The sequence below is a fragment of the Quercus suber genome, unplaced genomic scaffold (assembly GCF_002906115.3).
Source record: "Quercus suber isolate HL8 unplaced genomic scaffold, Cork oak 2.0 scaffold_504, whole genome shotgun sequence".
Lineage (NCBI taxonomy): Eukaryota > Viridiplantae > Streptophyta > Magnoliopsida > Fagales > Fagaceae > Quercus > Quercus suber.
In genome coordinates this window covers 35,159-56,139 of record NW_027069953.1, presented here as the reverse complement: position 1 = coordinate 56,139, position 20,981 = coordinate 35,159, and the positions used below count along the sequence as shown (strand labels likewise).

General features: G+C 35.6%; 2 protein-coding genes across 2 annotated transcripts; one reads left to right on the top strand and one right to left on the bottom strand.

The window, feature by feature from the left end:
* Positions 1-1,643: 1,643 nt before the first annotated feature.
* Positions 1,644-5,133, top strand: LOC136063250 (uncharacterized). Its single transcript, XM_065763366.1, has 6 exons — positions 1,644-1,911; positions 2,034-2,507; positions 2,766-2,912; positions 3,156-3,747; positions 3,841-4,006; positions 4,390-5,133. Exons 1-6 carry the CDS (start codon positions 1,644-1,646, stop codon positions 5,131-5,133), a joined length of 2,391 nt encoding a protein of 796 aa, XP_065619438.1.
* Positions 5,134-18,145: 13,012 nt separating this feature from the next.
* Positions 18,146-20,757, bottom strand: LOC112005281 (premnaspirodiene oxygenase). The gene is made up of 2 exons (XM_024037524.2): positions 19,731-20,757; positions 18,146-18,849 (listed from the first exon to the last, which is right to left on the bottom strand). The coding sequence occupies exons 1-2, from the start codon at positions 20,634-20,636 to the stop codon at positions 18,235-18,237; spliced, it is 1,521 nt and encodes a 506-aa protein (XP_023893292.1). The 5' UTR covers positions 20,637-20,757; the 3' UTR covers positions 18,146-18,234.
* Between the last annotated feature and the right edge of the window lie 224 nt (positions 20,758-20,981).

Here is a 20,981-nt window from a genome sequence, read left to right as displayed (position 1 = left end):
AATTTTAGGTTGATCATAGATTTCACCCAAATTAAAAGCAGAATTGACAATATCATTCAGTTTGGCATAAAATTCATCAAAGGATTCATCATCAGACATCCTAATACTCTCAAACCTAGAAGTCAATTGTTGCAATTTATTAATCTTAACTGCCTTTGTGCCTTCATGCACAGTTTGGAGGATTTTCCAAGCAATATGAGCAACCTCAACATTAGAGATCCTCTTAATTCCTCCATAGAAACAGCATTGAAGATGCATTCATAGCTTTGCTATTGAAGCCTGCTGCTTCTTTTTCAGAAGTTTGCCACTCACTCACAGAGTAGTGGCTTCTCCCATCCGTATTCAACAGAATTCCAAACCCTTTCATCAATGGATTTCAGGAATGCTTTCATCCTTACTTTCCAATAAGCATAGTTGTTCCCATCAAAATGAGGAGGAACAAACAAAGAGTGTCCATGCTCCATGACAACTGGGGTCAAGAATCAGCTCAGAGATAGAAATCTCAAGCAAAAAGAGCTACCACGCTCTATACCACTTGTTGGAAATTTAGACCCCTTAAACACACAGATTGCGTAGCCTAGATTAATTAGCCAAGTTGTTACTTAGTCAAATTATGCAATTCTAGGTTAAAGCAATCAAATAATCATATCAAGATATAAAGCAGCGGAATAATAAATAACACAAGATATGATCACCCAGGAAACCACTTGGTAAAAACCTGGGGAGGATTTGACCCACCGATCCTTAAGGCATAACAGAATTCACTATGAAAGAATTGAAGTTCTTACAGAAGGACTACAAGCTCCCCGCTCGACTTCCTAATGCTACCCACCAGTAAAACTTCCTGACACGACCACGCGCAGGCTCCGAATCCACGGACTACTTCTTTCTTGAATTCTTCAATCGGCTACAAGCTCCCCGCTTGCTTTTCTTTTTAGGTTCCAATGGTTGCAACTATAATGATCTTCAAGATGTTGAAATCATCTCTACCTTGAAAACCCTAAGTTTTGTGTAAAGGAAGTCTCCTCAAAGTTCTCACACGAGATTCACACAAAACAGCAATGTATGAGCAACAAAGCAATATGGACAACCCTCAAAAACGTGGCTAGGGTTTAGTTTATATACCTAGGGTAAAAACACAAAACCCTAAACGTTTAATGAAGTAGGGCTGAGTTGGAAAATCTGCAGAAAATTCAACCTGTGCGATTTTCGATCGATCGAGTCTATTCTTCGATCGATCCAGGCCGAAAGTCCCAAGTACTTCTGCAGCCACTCGATTCCAACTTTACAATATTAAACCAACTTTGAGAAATTCTAAACAAGACTAAATACACTGTTTTGATCATGGTTTGCCAACATTACAAATTAGAGTTCTAAATACAAAAACTCCTAAAACCTTAGAACCTAACAATTACCTTCGTATTAACAAATCTTGGTGTAGGTGAAATTCCGTAAATATTGTATCGCAATGAATAAAAGTTGGATGGACAAGAGGAGGGGTTCAATTTCAAGGTGTAAACCAATTCGTGGAATTTGCCTCTCTATCCGCACGCAATGGGAAGATGTTATGTCCTTGTATGAAATGTGTGAATTTGATTTTACAACCAATAAATGTGGTATGTGATCATTGTTGGGCTTCGGGGATGCTGAACAATTACAAAGTTTGGAAATTTCATGGGGAATCGGCGGCTGCTACGACGGCTATTGAATGTGGGAGCTCTCAAGTGCAAGAATCCGAAAATCTATTTGGCAATTTTCGTGGGATGTTGCAAGATTTGTGCCCCCCGCATGAAATGCCACCCGAACCAATGGAAGAAGGTCCAAGTACGCAACATCCGGCTGAAGGTCCAAATGATGAGGCGAAGAAGTTTTACAAGCCGATAGATGATGTAGACAAACCTTTATATGAAGGTTGTACGAAATTTAGCATTTTTTCAGCCATTGTCGTGTTTTCCAATTGAAGACTCTATGTGGTTGGACGAACAAGTCATTTACTATGTTGCTTCAAGTCCTGATGGATATGCTTCCTTTAGATGCTAAGTTGCCAAAGGACCATTATGAGGCTAAGAAGATAGTCCGGGATTTGGGTTTGGGTTATGAGAAGATCCATGCTTGTCCCAATGATTGTATGCTGTTTTTGAAGGAAAATGCTAACCTCGATGCATGTCCTTGTTGTAAAGAATCAAGGTGGAAAACAAATGAGGCATCTGTTGCTAGTAAAAATGCTTCATCCAGTAAGGGGAAGAAGAAAGCTGCAAAGATCCTACAGTGGTTCCCTTTAAAGCCAAGATTGCAGCGATTATTTCCTTTACTCGATCTGGCTACTTCTATGAAATGGCATGTTAATGGTCGTACTGATGATGGGGTTATGCGGCATCCTGCTGACTCAGATGCATGGAAAACGTTTGACAGTAAGCATTTAGAGTTCTCGTCTGACCCTCGTAATGTCAGACTTGGATTAGCTGTGGATGGTTTCAACCCTTTCGGAATTATGAGTTCTACTCACAGTACGTGGCCTGTCATGTTGGTCCCCTACAATCTCCCTCCTTGGCTGTGCATGAAACAGTCATCTTTGATTCTATCATTAGTTATTCCTGGTCCTACCTCGCTAGAGATTGCTATAGATGTGTACTTGTAACCGTTAGTAGAAGAACTAAGGGAGTTATGGGATGTTGGAGTACAAGTGTACGATGCATCTTCAAAAGAAATATTCCAATTGCGCGCAACATTGATGTGGACTGTAAATGATTTTCCTGCATATGCAGATTTGTCGGGTTGGAGTACCAAAGGTGGGTTGGCTTGTCCTTCTTGTGCTGTGGAGACTGATTCTCGATATTTGAAAAATGGCCGTAAATTCTGTTACATGGGACATAGACAGTGGTTGGATGTTGACCACGATTTCCGAAAAGAAGGTATGTTACTTGATGGATCTAATGATACGTGATCGGCTCCTAAACCACCGATCGCGTTAGACATTATTCTAGAAACTGAACATTTACTTGGACGTTGTTTGGGAAGGAAATGTCAACTTGCTTACAATAAAAGAAAGAGAGGGGAGGCATACGAGAGTGGTTGGAAGAAGAGGAGCATCTTTTTCACCTTGCCTTATTGGGAGGATCACAAGTTGCGACACAATCTTGATGTGATGCATATAGAGAAGAATGTGATGGATAATATACTCGGCACAGTGCTGAACTTGAAGGACCAAACAAAGAATAATTACAAGGCGCGCCTTGACTTGGCGGACATGGGGATAAGGAGTGAACTTCTCCTACAACGAAAAAGTGCTGATAAGTATACCATACCGCCCACTTGTTTTCATATGACTTCATCGGAGAAAGATGGTTTCTTGCAAGTTTTGAAGGACGTAACAGTGCCTGATGGGTACGCTTCCAATATCTCACGTCGTGTGAACATGAAAGAACGCAAGATTTCTGATTTGAAGAGTCATGATAATCACATCTTGATGCAGCAACTTTTTCCCATAGCCTCACGTGGTTCTTTGCCCTCTCATGTTACTAGGCCTTTTATAAAGTTAGCTTGCTTCTTTAGAGAAATTTGTTCCAAAACTCTTAAGGTTTCAGATATTGCGACTGTTGAGGCAGACATTGCAGTTACATTGTATGAATTGGAAAAGATATTTTCGCCATCCTTCTTTACAGCGATGGTACATTTGGTCATGTACTTAGCTGCTGAAGCCAAGATTGGTGGTCCAGTGCATTACCGTTGGATGTATCCCATTAAGAGGTAAGACGTGTGTAATATTATTGCTCAACTATGAGCTTCATGTGCACATTCCAATTACTATTGCCAATCATTAATCTTATCATTCCTCTATAGGTACCTCTTACGCCTTAAGTCTTACGTACAAAATAGAACTGCTCCAGAAGGGTCTATTGCTGAAGGATACATAGTCGAAGAGTGCTTAACATTTTGTTCACGGTATATGGAAGGAGTTGAAACTATATTCAATCGACCCACTAGGACGATTGAGGAGTCAACAGGGGTGGTTTCGATCATGGCACTAAACAATAGAAAGTGGACCCAAGGCCATCACTACATTTTATTCAATTCCGAAAACATCAACCACTTTCATGAGTAAGTACTACGTATACAAATATGATTGCACGTCAATTCAATGTACGTTAGGTCTATTAACCCTAATACAATTGCATGCACAGGATGCACAAAAGATTGATAGAGGACGAACTCCAAAAAGGCCACAATCAAAACGTTTCCAAGACCATTATATATAAGCACCACATGGAGAAGTTTTGTAGTTGGTTTAGGGGTCACGTACGTATGACATTTTCAACTTTTTAAACTTGTAACACTGTCCTAACTATGATTACTTGTACTGATGTGAATAATTATGTTTGGATATTTTAGGTGATATCGTTGACTACTGCTAATAGGGAAAGGGAGGGAGTTAGTGATACCCTTGTTGCATTGTCCAAATGGCCATATATTTATGTAAAGCGGTTTAAGCATTATGTCATTAATGGCTTAAAGTTTAGGAGTGTAAATGATGAGTCAAACAGGAAAACACAGAATAGTGGAGTTAGTGTCGCTACTGATGGTGGCATTACGTTCTATGGTGTTTTAAGTGATATAATCGAGGTGAACTATTCTGACAATATCAAACATGTGTTATTCAAGTGTAAATGGGTTGATGACCAAAATAGGAGAGGATATAGGACTGATGAATTTGGGTTTCCTATGGTGAACTTTACACACTTTATACATGGTAGGGATAAAATTTCGGATGAACCATATGTGTTGGCATCTCAAGCTACACAAGTTTTTTATGTGGAAGATAAAAGGCAGAAGAATTGGTATGTTGTTGTTAAAACTAAAGCTAGGGATGTGTTCAATGCTGGTATTGGTCCCCAATGTGATGAGGATGACACATATAGTTTTTCTGAGAATGTTCCGTACAATATAAGCACTAATGAGGTTGTGAGTGAGAACCTTGGTTGGATTCGGGATGATGTAGAGGGAATGACAATTGATGCCTCTATTATTGCTGGAAGAGATCTTCATGAAGTACACAACTTAGGCGATTATGAGTTTATTGACGATGAGTTTGACAATGAAGATGACAACGAGGACGAGTACACCGACGATAAGTAGTGTACTAGTTTACTGATGTATCCATTTATGAATTAGTTGGAATGCCTCTGTGTAGTATTTGATGAATTTCTTAATTCCTCTTAATATTGTTATTACTAAATAATTTGTACTTATTATGCATTCAATTCCTTTTAAACTTTGCTACCTATTGGATTTCAAATTCATTTCTTGTCAACTTGGATATAAGTTCGTCTAGTGTCAGGGTTTCAGTTTGTCGTTGTTGTGGTGTTTGGCTAACAGAAGCTCTTAAACTTGGATATATGCTTGTATATAGTGTTAGATGTGAAAATGAGTTATTTTACTTTGTCTTTTTCACTTACATTGTATGCAAGTTTTGATGTTGTCTATAATTAACATTTTCTCTGTGTGGTAAAGTTTTTGGACACAGGAATGGGGAAGAAATGTCGATTGCTACTTGTACACGTTGGCGAAGGACCCTCACATTCACGACAGAGGCATGAGGAGAACTTGGAAGCCGCCTATACTGCACCGCAAGCAAGAGCGGATGCTCGTGATGCTGGTACAGCACCCCCAGGTAGTTTACACGTTGATTGTTAATGTAACGTTTGATATTTACTACTGGATGCATAATTTTTCTATTGTTAGCTGCAGGAATGCAAAGAGAATTTCCATTGACGGTTGTTGAAGTTGGTGGGGGATCGTCACGTTCACGACAGAGAGCGTGTAGGAGGAGCTAAGGGCTGCCCTTGCGGCTGACCAAGCAATAGGGGATGCAAGTGATGATAATGAGACCCAACCCCCTTCTTCAGGTAGTTGACATGTCTTGAAATGTAACGTTTGAAAATAAATACGACATGGAGCTTTCAATCAATCTTTTAAGTGTGGTCATTTCGTCCATTTATCTTCATAGAATTACTCATCAAGTGTTCGAAAATGATATAAATTTAGCACTTTTGCATTTTCAAAATAATACTCTTGAAGGACACCTAATGATACCATGTGATTGTGACAAACTGAATACAAGAATTACATTGAATACACGTAAAAGTTATTGTATTAACTTCAAAATATCGTAGAAATTAGAAGACTAAATTGAACTTATGACAAACTTAGATGATGTAATTTGTAATTTAACCTAACAATTGTATGTAATGAAAGTAGGCTTTAAATTCTAGGTTTGTGTGAGCTACTTGAAACTTTAATAGAGTTTCATCTGTGGAAAATGTAGTAATATTTGGGTTAAGGATTTGTATGGTATGACAAATTTAGAACCATATTTTCATAACATTGTTTTGAGTTGTTGTAGCCATAGAAGAAATGAAAAAGATGTCTATGTGTGAAGTCTTAGGCTAATTTAGAAATAATATGAAAAAGAAATAAATATTAAAATAACTTATGTGTGTCTATGGACATTTTGAATTTTTAGTTAGGCAATTTTTCTCAATTATTACCATTGTTCGTTTATATCAAAAACTTTATCGTAATTGAATAATTTATAAATGCATCTATAAATTACTCATATGAGTAATTTCAATTTTTATTAACTAACTATAGAGAATCTATTCTCCCTCATTCTTAGAAAAAGAAAAAAAAAAAAAAAGAATAATAAAAAAAGAGATACTATTCTCCCTTTCTCTTATTAGCCTGATTTTAAAATCAGTATACTTAGCTGCTTTGAAACATACTTTTTATTATGTTCTTGACATAACAATGCAAGGCTGCCCATTGCTTTTTTTAAATTCATGAAAATATGAACGACTTAATTCACTTATTGTCCTGAGTAATAAGTAAATTAAGAAAACAAATGGGAAAAAAAGTAAAGCTAAAAAGCAAGTATAATAATGCTATGATTTACGAACATCACTATCATGTTAAGAGTGTGCACTTGAGCTATATACAATAATTTCTGTCTAATTGTGAAGTTTGAAATTTCATTCCTAATGGCGGTTTACTATATGCAGAAAATTTGGTTCAACAAATCCAAGAAACTAGTAATGTGTGTGCAAAAGATTTGGGTCAAGAAACCCTCGGATCCAGTAATGGGACTAAAAAGCGTGGGAGAACGCTAATGAGAAAAATATGGACACTTCCACCAGATAAGAAAATTGAGTTGCCGTTAAATGCAACCGGCCAACCGCTTGGGGAGAGCGGACAGACATTCATACGGTGGTTGGGCACTTTTTGCATTTGCCCCGCCTAGTGCCCACTTATGCCTTTGAATTGGACGCATGTCCCTCCTCACCACAAAGAAGATGCCTGGACAGATATTCAGGTATTAGCATACTTTGTTTGTCTTTATCATTGAAATATTGTGAATTTAGCTATTGTGGAAAATATTGGTACTTGCTAATTTAGTTGGTGTTGAAAAGTATTGTTCAATTTTTTATGTTTGCACACATTGCTCTTCTAAAATGGGCCATTGTCTATAGTAGTTCAGCACCAACCGCAAACTCAGATTGTGGCTGCTGCCAATTTGTGCTTGTGTATAATTATTGCCATGCATGTTCACGGTTTGGACCAATGTGAAAAACAAGCATGATTGGTCTTACTCTGATGGTGACACATGCCATAGAAGATGGCTTCTTTGATTTAGCATAAATCAATTATGAAGTATAAGACTCAACTTTCTATAAGAACAAAGAATTCATACCAATGAGGCGACCATTCACAGAACACCTTCTAGTGGATATCATTAGGAAATAGGAAGTAGGAGAAGTCTTTAGGTTTTTGTTTAATTAAATGAGAGTTAACCATCCAATTCATTTTGCTTAGAAATTCAGACTTGTTCAATCTATAACTATATTATGCTACTTTGAATTGTTATGTACAACTGTATGTGTGCTAAATGGCATGTTCAGTAGGGTGGGTTATTGCACTATGCTAACTCATTTTTTACATTTCAAAAAAAGTGGATCATTAACCCAGAAATTCTCCACCCAGCTAATCAAATGACGTGGGCAATGCACCTACTAGGGGAACTGAGGAGGAACCGACGTACCAAGTTGAAAAAGAAATGCTAACCAAAAGATGCATTCAAAGAAGAAGTCCTTGCAAAAATACTAGGATGGGCTGACGTGCAGCAGTATGCAGACCTAGTTGACTATTGGTTTCATCCAAATACGCAGGTTCAGCTATTTTCTTGATCTATTATCTTTTATTTATAATATACATTTGAATTTACCAAGTACAGTTTATGTAACTAATTTCTTCGTTTTAATTTGTTGGCGGGAATGTGTTTGTAGACATTAGTTAATAAGAACAAGACAAGTTGTACGTTTTAGAAGGACATAGCGAGGTCAGGGCCTATAAGTTTTGCCCAAATAGCTGACAATATGGTAAGAAATGCATTATACAACAACTAGCTAGGGTTTTCATATTCTACTATTTTAGATTCAAATGTAATAAATGTAAAGAGTTTGATGAAACTAATTTATTGATGAATCTGAGGATACTGTACAGAGTTAGTATGTAATGTTTACCATTGCTTGAGGCATTAGTATAAATTCGGTATAAAAACTAATGTCAGAGGAGCATGTGAGGTTACATGTTGTTGCAGAGGAGAGCACAGTATTGGGGTAAGGAAGACCACAATCATATCCATGTTCATGACTGTTAATAAAAATTTCTTGTGATGTTTCCTGTTCGTGATTGGTGATTTCATTAATATTATGTTTGCCACTTTGTTAAGACGACATTGGTTTGATATATAACAATAGTTTGTTCTGTGAATTTCCTTTTCTGTGTTACCTTAGATGTGGAAAATTAAATAGTTTGAAAGTGGACAGCTCCAATATATAGAACTTTGGGACCAAAAATCAGTTGATACTAAGCATTCACATAAAGAAAACAACTCACATGTCTTTTTGAACGTAATCATCTACGCCTTTAAATTTGTTATACATTATGTTGCATGTTATGTCTCAAATTTTATTTGCCATGTTTTGGTTGTCAATTGCCGCTTCATATCACGAACATAAATCTTCGTTATTGTAATGAGACTGTTGAGTATGATGTAGGTAAAAGAAAATGGGCGAGCAGTGGAGCGTGCAGTTGTTTTCACGAAAGTATACTCCAAGAAAGATAGGACTCCTGTTAGTACTGACGTGGAAGATAAGACTGTAAGCCTTATATTGTACCCTATTTCTTTCATATTTTGTGCGTGAATTGTTTGTAACAAGTAATATGTTATTTGGTTCTTGTATGAAAACAGAGGAAAATGGCTGAAATTTTAAACAATGGGGGCTCACTACAAGGAGAGCGTCACCAAGGCATTCTATGGTCAAAAACTGATGCGTTTGCACAAGTGATGGGGAAAGAACGTTATGGACGTGTACGAGGGGTTCTGTTTTGGACCAACCCCATTAGGAAGAAGTGGGTCCAACCTTCCATGTTATACATCGACTCCACCATTGTCCAGTGAAACGGCCCAACGGATGACTGACTTGGAAAATTCATTGAGGGACGAACTTGCCTAGTCAGAGCAGAGGCATCAGGAGCAAATTGCCAACATGCATGCACAACATAAGGCGGAAATCGCCGAATTACATGCGTGGCATAAGGTGGAAATCACCGAAGCAGTAGTCGACGCAACGAGAAACGTCTTAGACCAATTGCAGCCATTTTTAAATACTCTTTTAGTATCTCAGGTACTTTCAATGTTGTAATTAATTTACTGAAAATTGCGTGTTAATTGCTCCTCATTCTTATGTACTACTAATACGATGTGTTTAATATATTTAGGGTAACTCTCCATCACAACGTCTTCGTTAGATGAATCTTTTCTAGAAGAACAACCAAGAGGTAATGATTAGGAGAGCTGTTTATGTTTCTGACATTGATCAATAGGTAAGGAGTTATATACTTATGTTTCTGACATTCAACTCGTATTGCTTTTGTTGAGTTCACAGTGGTAATTGCCTCTAAGCTCTTGATCTTTGTATGCCAAATACTTAGCACTTGTGTGCATTCTAATTGTTTGAGAGAAAATAGACATGATACTCTCATATTGTTTGAAGTTATATTAGCAGTCCTAGCTTGACAGTTTGTAGCATTTCTGAACCCAAGTTTATCCATGAACTTTTTGGTTTTTTTTTGGGGAAAAAATTCCTTTACTAACTTGAACTCACATGTCTTTGTTAGAGTGCTTTTTATATAGTATATGTTAGGAGAACCCTTAAATACATTGTGAATATTCATTTAGCATGCACAGCTTTCTAGTACTGCAAAAGAAGCATGCACAACTTTCTTCACAATGGAAATTAGTATGTATTGTGAAGAAAAATATAGAAAGGTCTTGGGTGTATCCATTTGTCTGTGCAAAAAGCAACAGCCATGCTACTGTGGAATGTGAATCTTCAAAATGTTTAGGCTGAAATGCATTGTTGGTCTTTAAAGTTTATAAAATGAGTGCTATTGGTCTGTCTACTTCGTTAGATTTCTTTTTTCTATGTCTAATGGAGCAACGAGGTGGTATTTTTTTAATGACATGACAACTAATTTTTTATTAAAAAATTAAACATGCACACTTTTAGACTCAAGCTAATTCTCTTACCCCAGCCAACAAGTTACTCAAGTTGTTATGTCATTAAAAAATGCCACCTCATTTCTCCATTATACACAAACAAGAAAACTAATGGAAGTAGACAAAGGGCCAATAGCATCGTTTTTGAAACTTTAGGGACTATCAAGTGTTCAACAGGTAAACTTTAGGGCCCAACCATGTATTTTGGTCAAATTATTATTTGACGCTTACGAGACATAAAATTGTGTAACACTTAGTGGCAAGGGAAAGGAGTTTCTAATTTTTCGATGGTTCCAAATAGGCTTTTATGAGTTCTCAATCTCATTGCTCAACATTTGAAGTTTTGATATATATGGTTAAACAATTGTAATTTTCCCTAGTAAATGTGTGTTCAGATTAGCTTTTTGCTTATTTGTGGAAAGTTGGCAAAAGTTAGACTTTAATAGCTGTATATGAGCAAATTAGTTAAATAAGATACCAAAAAAGCTTACCAATGCACTCTAAGAGAATTTTGTGGCATTTAGTAAGAGTTTCCTTAAAATTAGTAAGCCTTAGCTATTTAAGTTATATCTACCCTGGATGTGTTTCTTTAGTTGATTTATGTAGGATTCTATTTGAACGAGTTCATGTGACGAAGATATGATACTGAATTTTAAAAAGAGCTTGATAAATGAGGCCACAAAGTGCATCTTATTAAGTTGTGGATGGAAGGATTCTTACACTACATGTGTTGTTGCTGAGCTGCACTAATAAGAGATGCAACTAATGGGAAGTCATTGGAGAAAACAACATTTTCCCATGCTAAAATGGCAAATTGAGTGGCAATTGGACCTATTAAAAAAAAATAAAAAAAAATCTGGAGATGGTAGGAGGGATAGAGAAGGTAGAGGATTGATTCTCTCTCATGGTTTCAAATCTTGACTTTTTTAATTGGAAGTGTTGCACTTAATAGATGATTTATAAGTTTGTTTGTTCGTTCATTTTTTTTTTTTTTTGAGCAATGCTGTAGTAACAAGAAAATGAGATGAGTCATCAATAGTTGGGATGGTACCAAACAGTTGTTTCAATCCTCACAGCCTTAACATAATATATTTTTGGCCCTAGACAGTATTTGGGTAGTTCTACATTTATTACACTTGTTCTGAGGCTAGACGCTAAAGCAACTGCGTTGCTTGCCTTGACTTAATTGCTTGCCTTGACTCCATCACATATTTTGGATAACTCCCTGCTTGTTGGTGTCATGGGAAATCATTGCTAGGATCTTATGGACTGTTAATTGTAGGAAGTAACTTTAGGTGGAATTTGAACAACTTTGGATAAATGAGAGGAATGGAGATCTAGTGCATCTCTTGAATGTAAATGGCATTAGTAAATGTGGCTTATCAGTGGTTAGATTTTCAGTCCTAGAGGTAATGAAAGGCCTGTGGAGCTGCTAATGTGGAATTGATAGAGCTATTGCTTATGGCATAGTATGTTGGCCTGTGGAGTTGCCGATCCCTTGAGCCATAGACTAGACATTGGGTTTATTGCAGACAATGTTTTATTTTTCTTTAGTTTTTGAAATTTTTTTTCTAATTGACTATGTTATAAAAGTTCGAAATAGCTGATTGTTGTGTTTTACATTTTTGCAGTGCCCCACATGTAGACAAGGCACCCCTAGAAGCATCCGAGATAGCTGTAGGAAGTATAAACTTGATGTATATATGTGATTGATAATTGGAATTGTGACAGGATGCTTATTTTGTTGACGTATAACTTCATGCTTATTTTGTTGTTGTATTGAACTACATGTGATTGATAATTGGAATTGTGACAGGTTTGAGAAATTTTCTGAATTTTGCTAGAATAACAAGTTAGAATTGTGTGTATGACAGGTTTTTATAGTAGCATTTGACAAACTTATAGCAGCGTTTTGTAATTTGCATTCGTCATCTAGAAAAAAAAAAAAAAAAAAAAAAAAAAAAAAAAAAAAAGGGCCTATAGCCACGCTTAAAAACGCGGCTGAAATATGAGTTTGTACATAGGACTGGTCCTTAGGCCACGCGTAAAATGCGGCCGTAGAACACGAGACCTTAAACCGCGGCCTAAAAGCCAGTCCTTAGGCTGCGTTTAAACCGCGGCCGTACGTTTCGTTCTACGGCCCCGTTTCAAACGCGGCCTAAGGTCTAGATCTTAGGCCGCGCTTTAAACGCGGCCAAAGGACTCATCCTTAGGCCGCGTTTTAAGCACGGCTGTAGGACGAACCCTTAGGCCGCGGCTAAAAACCGTGGCCATAGACCCTCTCAAGCCTATAGTCACGGCTTTTAGGCCATGTTTGTAAGCGCAGCCTAAAAAGCCGTGACTATAGGCCAAATCGGGCTATAGCCGCGTTTTTAAACCGCGGCCACAGGCGCTTTTTTTTGTAGTAAATAATACAAAAAGTGCAATAAGACCCATAAATAATAAGAAAAATAAGTTGAATAATAACAAAAGTTGGCTTTTTAAGCCAATGCCAAACACAACTATGTCAAGGAGATGATTTTCTGGCTGAAATTGATTGCAAGTCCCTTAGCCTCTGATGATGAAATGAATTCAATAAGATTCCACACCTCTTCTTTTCTTATTGTTCTAAATGACTGGACATGCTTGGGACTTAGGAGTTCCGTGACACAAATTTTTCGCATTTGTCTCCAATAATCACCATAGGGAGAAAAGATCAAGCTTGAATTATCATAGCACATAACTTCAATTGCAAGAACAGTTGGTCGATTTGCAAAGACAGCAACATGTGTCTTCAGCACCTCTTCGGCTACTTTTGATGATGAAATGGTTATAGCCAAGACCTCACCTAGCTGAAATTGCATAATAGGTCCATATTTCATGGCTGTCTCCAAAAGATCGATGTGGTAGAGAGAAAACCAGTTGGTGCAAATTCCCTATAAAAGGCAGTTTCCATGGCCCTGGTGGGCCGGTGGCAACTTATGGCTTTGGCCTTTTGGCTATGGACCTCTTCCAATAAAAAACTAGAATGGACAAGAAGAAGAGGGACGTAAAGAGAGGAAAGGGGAGAGTTTGAAGCAATGAGAATGGTGAAAATATGTAAAAGAAGCCATATGTTAGGGCATAGGGTTTTGCATTCATTGGTGCAAGGAACACTAGGTGTACTTATAGTATGTTAGATGACGATATGTAAGTGAAATATGATACTATCATATCTTAATTCAGTGCCATATGAAGTTTGGCTATTTCCTTTTTAATTTTTATGGTTTTGGCTTTGATCCAATATTTCAGTGTATCGCACTAGAGGCTAAACTGACAGGGTTTATAAATAAATAAGTTAAAGAAAAGCAGACCAAATCTAATACTTTTTTTTTTTTTTTTTTTTCTTTTGAAAAGCCAAATCAACAACTTTATTTGTTAGATATTATTACCTTTAATTAGGCTGTGGCAGATTATTTAAAAGTATATAAATATGCATGTCATGCACATCATGCTGTCTATTCTTGCTTTTCTCTGATTTGTTTCTTTCATTTTCTTTCTGTTGCAGGTGTAACACGTTTGCAGGGTATAAATGGTTTGTGGATAAGTGCTTTGTTTCTTTCATTCTCTTTCTATTGTAGGTGTAACACGTTTGCAGGGGTAAAGGTTTGTGGATAAGGGAGCATATCCTACACATTAGCCAAAACTTAAATCCTCTTTATTTTAGAGAATTAACTCTTAATATTGAGATAGCTTTTGATGATGTAGGAAATTAACAGTTGAGATATTCGTCAGTGTGGATAGACGATCGATGGTAATGGATTCGTCTAGGGACGAACCTGCAATAGATTTGAAATAGAGAAAAAGTGATACACTGGTGTGGTGTTTGTCGAACACCCTCCAATGATTAAGTTAGAATAAGATTCAATCGAAGTATACTGCAAAAGAAATCAACTTGAGAATAGTTATTGGATTGAGAATTGTGTCTCCTTGTTGGTGTTGTCTCTTTCTGACTCTATAGCCGTCTTTGTCTTTAATGAGTAACGGATCTTTGCATTCATTCTCATTTGTAACGGTTAATTGAGGTGTTATAGACTGGTGCTTTGACTTGTATAACGTCTTCTTTCCTGTTGCTCCATCTGTTACTCCTTCTCATAAATGCTTGCTATAAATGCATAACGTATCTTGGATTCGTTCATTATTTGAATGATGAAGCCATTATTTTTTGGACTCATCAGCTTTCAATTAGGCCCACCAGGTACCAGCACAAAAATAGAGGGACAGTGTGAAAAAAAAAAGGGTGAAGCCTTTTGGTGAATGCAATTAATGGCAAAAAAGTTTAAAATCACAACTATTTTTTCTAATTTCACACATATACGATATGATTAACATTAAATGGTAAAAATATAAGCAGTGAGTTTACATAAAAGTGAAGGGTAAACAGTTATTGTCTATCACATAAAACAGTTGTAAAAATAAATATGAAATTGGTTATGTTTCAAAAATAATAACTCATTTATTCTTGGACTCATTTCCGTTCACTCTTTTCAGAAAAGATCTTTCCAATTAACAACAAAAGCACCACCACATCTGTGTCACTTCAAAGCAAGGATCACGTTTCAGATAGATAGTGATTCTCTATCAAGGATTCCATTTGGATTTGAGCCGCTAATAACAACATCATAACAAAAAAATTCATAAAAAGGTTAAGGGAATCCTTGATGTCTACGATTACAGAAAAGAAATCCGAGGCATGTATATGGAGTGATAAGCAACACAGACATGACATATGTTTAAAATTGACCATATTTCAGCATTGTGTCAACTATAAAAAAATTTTATACTAAAATGAATTAAAAAAAAAAAAAATCTTTATGAGACGGTTTTATAAGATATTTATCTCACAATATGTATGAATCTCACACATGAGTTTCACTTTCCAATTTCACATATTGTGATAGATAGAGAGAAATTTCTAATGAGTCTGTCTCATGATGAGATGCCTTCTTAAGAAGAGGACTTATGACATAAGAGTCAATTAAATCATGGAAATGTGCAAAAGTATGAGGTGTCATGCACCCATTAATTTGCACCAAAGAGTTTGGTGTTAGCATTTATTTTTATGGACAAAATTTATGTACAGTATCGTAAGTGCTGTTCTTTAGGTTCTCCTCTTATGATTTTGTCATATGATTACTTAACTAAAAAATATACTTTCATTTTATAATAAAAAAGCCCCATGACAGAATTTTAAGAATGAAACTTAATAAACAACACATAAATATTGTACATAAATCTTGTTTTATATATTTTTATTATTACTACTATTTGCTAGTCAAAGGTGGTGTTGGTATTAAGATAGTCAAAATCTTGAATCATAATTACAACTTTATTTGAGAGCAACACGGAAAACTAATTTTTTTTTACTGAAAGTATGAAAAAAAAGGTTAGAAAATAAGTTGAATAGTATAGTAGGACTCATGAATAGTATCAAAAAGTGCAGTGAAAATCATGAATAGTAGCAAAAATAAGCTGAAAGTGATAAGCTAAAAAATTCAGCTCATTCCAAATGCACATTAAATATAAAAATTTATTACTATCTTTTTTCTTAATTTTTTTTAATGTAATCATTTTCATAACGTATTCAGTTGTTAAGTTTTTATTTAAAGTAACACTGTTTTTACTTATTAGTGACAAGACACTCTGTCACTCTTCACAACATAACATATTTTATTGCAAAAAATTTTAATCACTAAATATATTGTTCTTTTATTAAACCAATAGTTCAACAAACGTTATCATGATATCTTGAGTTAAAATGTTGATTTCATTTAAGGCACACAATATCATCAACCTGGCTCAGAATGTTAAGACCATCTTGGGAGGTGGCTTAATGGTAAGTTTTTGTGACCCTTTCCATACCTACAAGTCCAAAAATTGTAGATTCTAGTAGTGGCAAACTCTACTAGTGCCCGTAGTTTCACGCATGTGAGCACCTTTTTTTTAAGCAAAAAAAGAAAAAGAAAAATCACCTTATCCTGAAATTGTGAGTTGGAAAACTGATTTCATCCCATGGTTGAACTATTTTCAACCAAAAAAAAAAAAAAAAAAATTCTATGCTTCTGATCCACTGTTAGGTCACTGAAGCCATTTTGAAAAATTATCAATAAGAATGATAAAATTAAGGGGGAAGTCAAAATCTTGTTGACTGAACTGCATATCATGTATGCTCCCCAAGAATTTTTAAAAGAGGTAGCGATAAGCCTATAACCTAACACGTTAAAAAGGAAAAAGTAAAAAGGTACAATACGAAATTAAAATATTAAAAAGCGACATCATAAATGACTTTTCAAGGGCATGAGACTTGCATCTATCTACTAATTAAGAGATGGCAGTTGGTGGAATTTGAGTAATTAACCTGATATTGTATGAGAGGCTCGAGGATAACCTAGTCATAACCGATTCAGGTTTGTGTTTTTCTTATTTAAAATCAAATGTACATGATTTAATTTATAATTTTTCTATGCAGATGCCCATTCATATTTTAGTGCAAGGTTCTACTGGGTCTTGCAATCATGTACTAGCAATTTAAAAAAAAAAAAAAAAATTTATCAGCATCTTGATCATGTACTAGTGAATTAATAGCCCAAATCTACTTAAGCTTTCTTTTCGATAGTGGCAAAAGCCCAATCCCTTATTATACAATTCCAACACCAACGAAAGGGTGCTAACCCCCTCATGCCCAGCCTCACTTTTTGTAAAAGCTCCTTAGATGAGGTCATAGGAAAATGGTTAGGTAACAATTTTTGCTATAATTTTTGTTAGAAATTGTTCACGTGATAAGCTGTGAGTGTTTGAGTAAAAGTAGTGTGTTCATGTAAATCCATAATTCCACCACTTAAGACTTAACATGTGAGCAAGTTGTAGTCTTAGTATTACTTGAGGTTGTAAGACAAACTTGTTAAAATGAAAATGTAGTTAGCTATTTTCTCTATTATTATGAACGGAAGTTGAGTGACATTTATGAAGATGTAACTATTGTCTTGTGAGTGTCCAACAAGTTAGAAAGAAAAAGATGAAGAAATATAAATTGAGGTCATTCGGCTAGTGAACAAGAGAAGTCCGAAAAAGGGAGAGGAGAGTGCAGTCTTGGAAGAACTACATGAGTGAGAGTAAGCAGAAGAAAAAAAAAACATAGAGAGCAAAGAAAAATTGTGAGAGATACACGTTAAGGAAGAGAGTAGCGAGCGAAAAAGAAAAAAAAAAGTTGTTCTTTGTTTAAGCTATATCTCTACTTTATTGTGAATTCAAGTTTGGCTTAAGCGTTGTAATCTCTATTTTATATAATTAAATTATTTGGAATTTGTTCTATAATTTTTACCTTCAAGGGGAAAAAAAATTTCATGTAAATCTCTGTATTCATGTGTGGTTGTGCTTCCTCTATTTTTGCTAAATTTTATTCCCAACAAAAGGCCCAATTGTATTCTCGTGCATGCAGGATACTCTTAAATTAAAATAACATTGCCCACCTATATATGCAATATATCTAGTAAAATTCATTTTGTTCACACATTAAATAGAAATGGTACCTTATAATACATCCAAACTCTGGCATAAAAAGGTATTACATACTTACATCCCCATTATTCAGTGTATTTAAATTAAAATGAGGAGCTCCAAGGAGTGGCAATTAAGTACAAATCATTTCTTCTCCTAGTGGTTATTCCCAAAGACTCAAACATGTCAAGCTCATCAAGTTCGATGTCATTGGGGAGTTTCCAATTGAAGTGAAATAGTAGTTGAGAAAGAACAAGTTCAACAATTGTAAGTGCAAATGATATGCCTGGACATATCCTCTTACCACCTCCAAATGGAATGAATTCAAAATTGCTCCCTTTAAAATCAATAGGAGAATCATGGAATCTCTCTGGCCAAAAGCAATCAGCATCAATCCAATATTCAGGATCTCTCCCAATGGCCCATGAATTAATGATTACTTTTGTGTTGCTTGGTATCTCATACCCATTAATTTCACATTTTTCTCTTGATTCTCTTACGATCAAGGTACCCGGAGGGTGTAGTCTTAGAGTTTCTTTCACAACTAATTTCAAATAATCTAGTTTCTTAATGTATGTCTCATCAAGATTCATCTCCTCTTGTAGGACTTGTCGCACTTCAGCTTGGGCCTTTTTCATCACCCTTGGGTTTCTCAATAATTCTGACATTGCCCATTCTATCGTGGACGCTGAAGTCTCACTTGCTCCAGTGAAAATTTCCTGAAATATTGTGTATTCAAACTTATTATTTAGCATAATAAGCTTATGATGAATAGATGCCAAAATTTCCCAAATAAGCATAATAAGCTTGAAAATTGGTAAGCAAGTGTATTCCATAGTTTCTTTATATATTTTATTTTTCAAATTCTTAAATTCATGATGTGGAAATTAATTCTTTTTGTGCACATGAAATGAATGTCAAAAGATAATTTGTTTATGGAACTGCATATACTTATACCTTGTATTTGGCTCAAAAGGTCCATTGCACTCTAAAATCTACGTTGCAGCAAAATATATGTGCAACTCTTGTCACCAAAAAATCTTTGGTACAAACATCTTAGTTGCAGTATATTAGGTTTTTAAATTAAATTCAAACACATAATTGTAGTGACCAATTACGAAAGTTTCCAATATATATATATATATATATAAGAGAAATTAACTTGGAATTCTAAAATAGAAGAACAATATTTGAAACCCCAATTATGGGCCCAACTGAAAAGAGTACAAGCAAACAAAGTTTTCAATTAATTCGAGGAGCTCTCCATGTCTTCAGATGTATGTCCATCCCACCCCTTCCATACAAGCCATATCAAACAAGCTGGCACCAATTATTTTTATTGGTTTATTTTACTTTAAAAATATAGCTTAACTCTAACAAATTCATTATAAATAAAATATAAAAAAGAGTCAAACAAAACAAACACATATCTATCTGTTGAAAAATCATAATTCTAATTCTAACATTTGTATAATGTTTTTTTTTTTTTTTTTTGCTAAAGAATATTAGTATAACTTTGCTTAATTAATAGTACTTAAGATGAAGATAAAATATATTAAGAAGAAAAGGGAAAATACATTGATGGATCTTAATTGTATACCTGAGTGACAGCTTTGATGTGGTTGCTTGTGACATTAAATTCAAGCCCACCCATCTCCTGAAGTTTGAGAAGCACATCAACTAGATCATCATCAACATCACCTGGTTCATGTTTGTTGGTTGAAGAAGCACTTCTTTTTATCTTATGCTCGTTGACTATATCATCAAGAATCCTATCGAAGTTTTTTTGTATTTTCTCCAACCTAGACTTCATACCACTAAGGAAGCCAAGGAACTTTAGTGAAGGGAACAAATCAGGAAAGTCAAAGCCTCCGCTTAGAGTAGACGTTTCCTTGATTAATGTTATGAATTCCTTTTCATATTTGCACTTCCTCCCGAAGGCTGCCCTGGCAGCTATACTATATGTTGAGGACAAGATTTTCTCACTTATATTGATTGGAAGTCCATCTGACAAGGAAATGGATTCAACAAGATAATTTACCTCTCCTTCTCTTATTCTTCTAAATGACTGGACGCGCTTGGAACTCAGGAGTTTTGTGACACAAATCTTTCGCATTTGTCTCCAATAATCACCATAGGGAGCAAAGACAAAACTTGAATTATCATAGGACATAACTTCAACAGCAAGAACAATTGGCCGATTTGCCAAAGCAGAATCATGCGTCTTCAGCGCTTCTTCAACTACTTTTGGTGATGAAATTATTATAGCCAAGACCTCACCCAGTTGTAGTTGCATAATAGGTCCATATTTCTTGGCTAAGTCTCTCAAAGATCGATGTGGAAGAGAGAACACTAGGTGGTGCAAATTGCCTATAAGAGGCAGTTTCCATGGCCCTGGGGGCAAATTATGGCTTTTGCCCTTCGCTTTAGATATTTTCCAATAAACAACAAGGATAAACAAGAAGAATATCCAAGTTAAAAGTGGAAAGGGGAATACTTGCAGCATTGGGGACGAGCACCGAAACTCTTATTTTACGGCAAAGGTATTGCATTCATAGATCAAAAAGATGCATGGAACAATATATTGCACCTAGCTCGGTTCTTTGTATTTGTGGAGGCTATACACGCTAGAGGCTTTGGTGTAATAATTAGCGTATAAAATCTGTAAAGATTTACATCCACCAATAAGAAGAGGATGTCACATCATCATATACTAATAAATTAAATACAATTTCTCACGCATTTGTGAAATAAGATATTAAATAGACTGTTATTGAGTTACATTAGAGGCTTTGGTGTAATAATTAGTGTATAAAATCAATAAGGATTTACACCCACCAATAAGAAAAGG